Source organism: Dinoponera quadriceps, unplaced genomic scaffold (assembly GCF_001313825.1).
Source record: "Dinoponera quadriceps isolate SergipeBrazil2010 unplaced genomic scaffold, ASM131382v1 scaffold12920, whole genome shotgun sequence".
NCBI lineage: Eukaryota > Metazoa > Arthropoda > Insecta > Hymenoptera > Formicidae > Dinoponera > Dinoponera quadriceps.
The window spans coordinates 1-2,267 of record NW_014566639.1 but is presented as its reverse complement, the minus strand read 5'-3'; the positions used below and the strand labels follow the sequence as shown (position 1 = coordinate 2,267).

The 2,267-nt window shown below is 41.2% G+C and overlaps 1 protein-coding gene across 1 annotated transcript; it reads left to right on the top strand.

Moving 5' to 3' along the window:
• Positions 1–6: 6 nt before the first annotated feature.
• Positions 7–2,124, top strand: LOC106751385 (glucose dehydrogenase [FAD, quinone]-like; the record flags this gene model as incomplete). Its single annotated transcript, XM_014632262.1, has 1 exon — positions 7–2,124. A coding segment is annotated over one exon (1,836 nt), but the record flags the coding sequence as incomplete, so codon positions are not given.
• Between the last annotated feature and the right edge of the window lie 143 nt (positions 2,125–2,267).

Sequence of the window (2,267 nt, the reverse complement as noted above, 5' to 3'; positions counted from 1 at the left end):
AGTGCTTCAACATCGGTTTTCCTGCAACTGGTGCAAACCATTCTAGCAGTACAGTGCAGTCTCAACAATAAGAACAATTATCCAACGGATCGTTCGGGAGAAATCGCAGATAACAATATTGAATTCGATTTTATCATCGTGGGTGCCGGAACTGCAGGATCAGTAGTAACTAATCGTTTAACGGAAGTAGAAAACTGGAAAGTGTTACTGATCGAAGCTGGAGATGATCCTTCGCCTGTTAGCAAAATCCCTGGGTTATTCGCACATTTGATATCATCGCCGGAAAGTTATGCTTACGACACTGAATTCGATGAACGCACTTGCCAAAGTTACAAAAACAAAATCTGCACATGGCATACGGGTAAAGCTCTCGGTGGTAGCTCCGCAATAAACGGTATGCTCTACATTCAGAGTAACGAAGAGGATTACAATGAGTGGTCCCGGATGGGAAACGAAGGATGGAGCTACGAGGAGATTTTACCATATTTTAGAAAATCACAAAACTGCGACGGTGTACACACTGACGAGTGGAGAAAAAAGTATTGCGGTCACGGTGGACCATTGTATATCAGATATTTTAATTGTAGCGTCACAGATATGCAAAAAATGTTTATGGACGCTGCTCGTGAACTGAATGTACCTATATTAGAAACCATCAACGGTAACAAATATATTGGATACGGCATGGCTCAGGGAACTTTGAATGAAGGTCGCAGGATGAGTACGCCAGAGGCTTTCTTATCGCCGATTAAAAACAGGAGCAATCTGTACGTGATGAAGTCAACCCGGGCCGACGCTGTTCTCCTGGATGGCACTCGTGCGATCGGAGTACGCGTGACTCTGAAGGATGGCAGGTCGATCGACGTGAAAGCATCAAAGGAAGTGATTTTATCCGCCGGCAGTATCGCCAGTCCACAACTGCTCATGCTCTCCGGTATCGGGCCTAAGCAGCATCTGCTCGAAATGGGAATACCGAACGTTGTTGATTTGCCAGTCGGCAAAAATCTTCAAAATCATGTCGGTTGGCCAGGTTTACATTTAGCTTACAAGAACGAGAGCGCGACACCACCATCGCCTACATTTATATTGGACGAAGCTTATCAATATTTGATACATAAACAAGGTATTTTGGCAGCCAACGGTGGATTAAATTTTGTAGGTAATGTCAATGTAAATGATGCGAACTCCAAATATCCCGACACACAGATTTATCACTTCCACTATCCACGATGGCATGTAGATAATATGAACACAATTTGGAAGGCATTTCCAGCAGATGAGGAGATAAAGCAGAATGTATTGAAAATGCTTCAGGAATTTGATATGGCGGTATTCATGCCGTGTGTATTAAAGCCGAAGAGCTCGGGTGAGTTGCGGCTACGTAGCAAGGATCCCGCGGTTCCTGTTAAGATCTATGCGAACACTTTCTCCCAGCAAGAAGATGTTGAAACGATGATGAAGGCCTTAGACTTCATAAAGAAAATGCTGAAGACCGAGACATTTACACGACGAGGAGTATGGCTGTATCATTTGGACATTCCAGGTTGTCGACACACTGAACCTGATACGGATGAGTATTGGTTATGTAACTTGCGACATATGTCTACCATGATCTTCCATCCCGTTGGTAGCGTTAAAATGGGTCCAAGAAACGATCCTACGTCAGTAGTGGACGCTAGATTAAGAGTACACGGAATGCAAGGTCTGAGAGTCATCGATGCATCTATCATGCCGACAATCACCAGCGGAAACACGATGGCGCCTACGATAATGATAGGCGAAAAAGGCGCGGATTTAATTAAGGAGGATTGGGTAGCTGTAAAGGACAAGCAAGAATTATAGAAAGGAGTACAGTAACGTTACGTGTTATCGGCGTTTATCATATAGATATATATATATGAAACTTTACGGTTAAAGTTTCATTTTCTCTATCTCGTCGTGTTATATATATGACGAACTATTATACTGGAAAATTTTATTTTATACCGTTTGAGGGTACAAACATTATATATATTATTTTATCAAATAATTCTATAACATATATTTTATTTTGTAATGTATTTTACTATACGAAAGTGGTTTGATAAGTAACTTAGCTTGATATTAAAGATAACAATTTGAATTGTGTAACGTAGTTTATTTTTCGACATAGTTCCCTCGAAATTCAACGCTCTGGCCACAACGTTATTCTATGTTCGCTTTATTCGGTTCAAAATTTATGCATAGTATTCTCCAGTAATGGTTTTCCCCTTCTCGAAGTAGTTAAT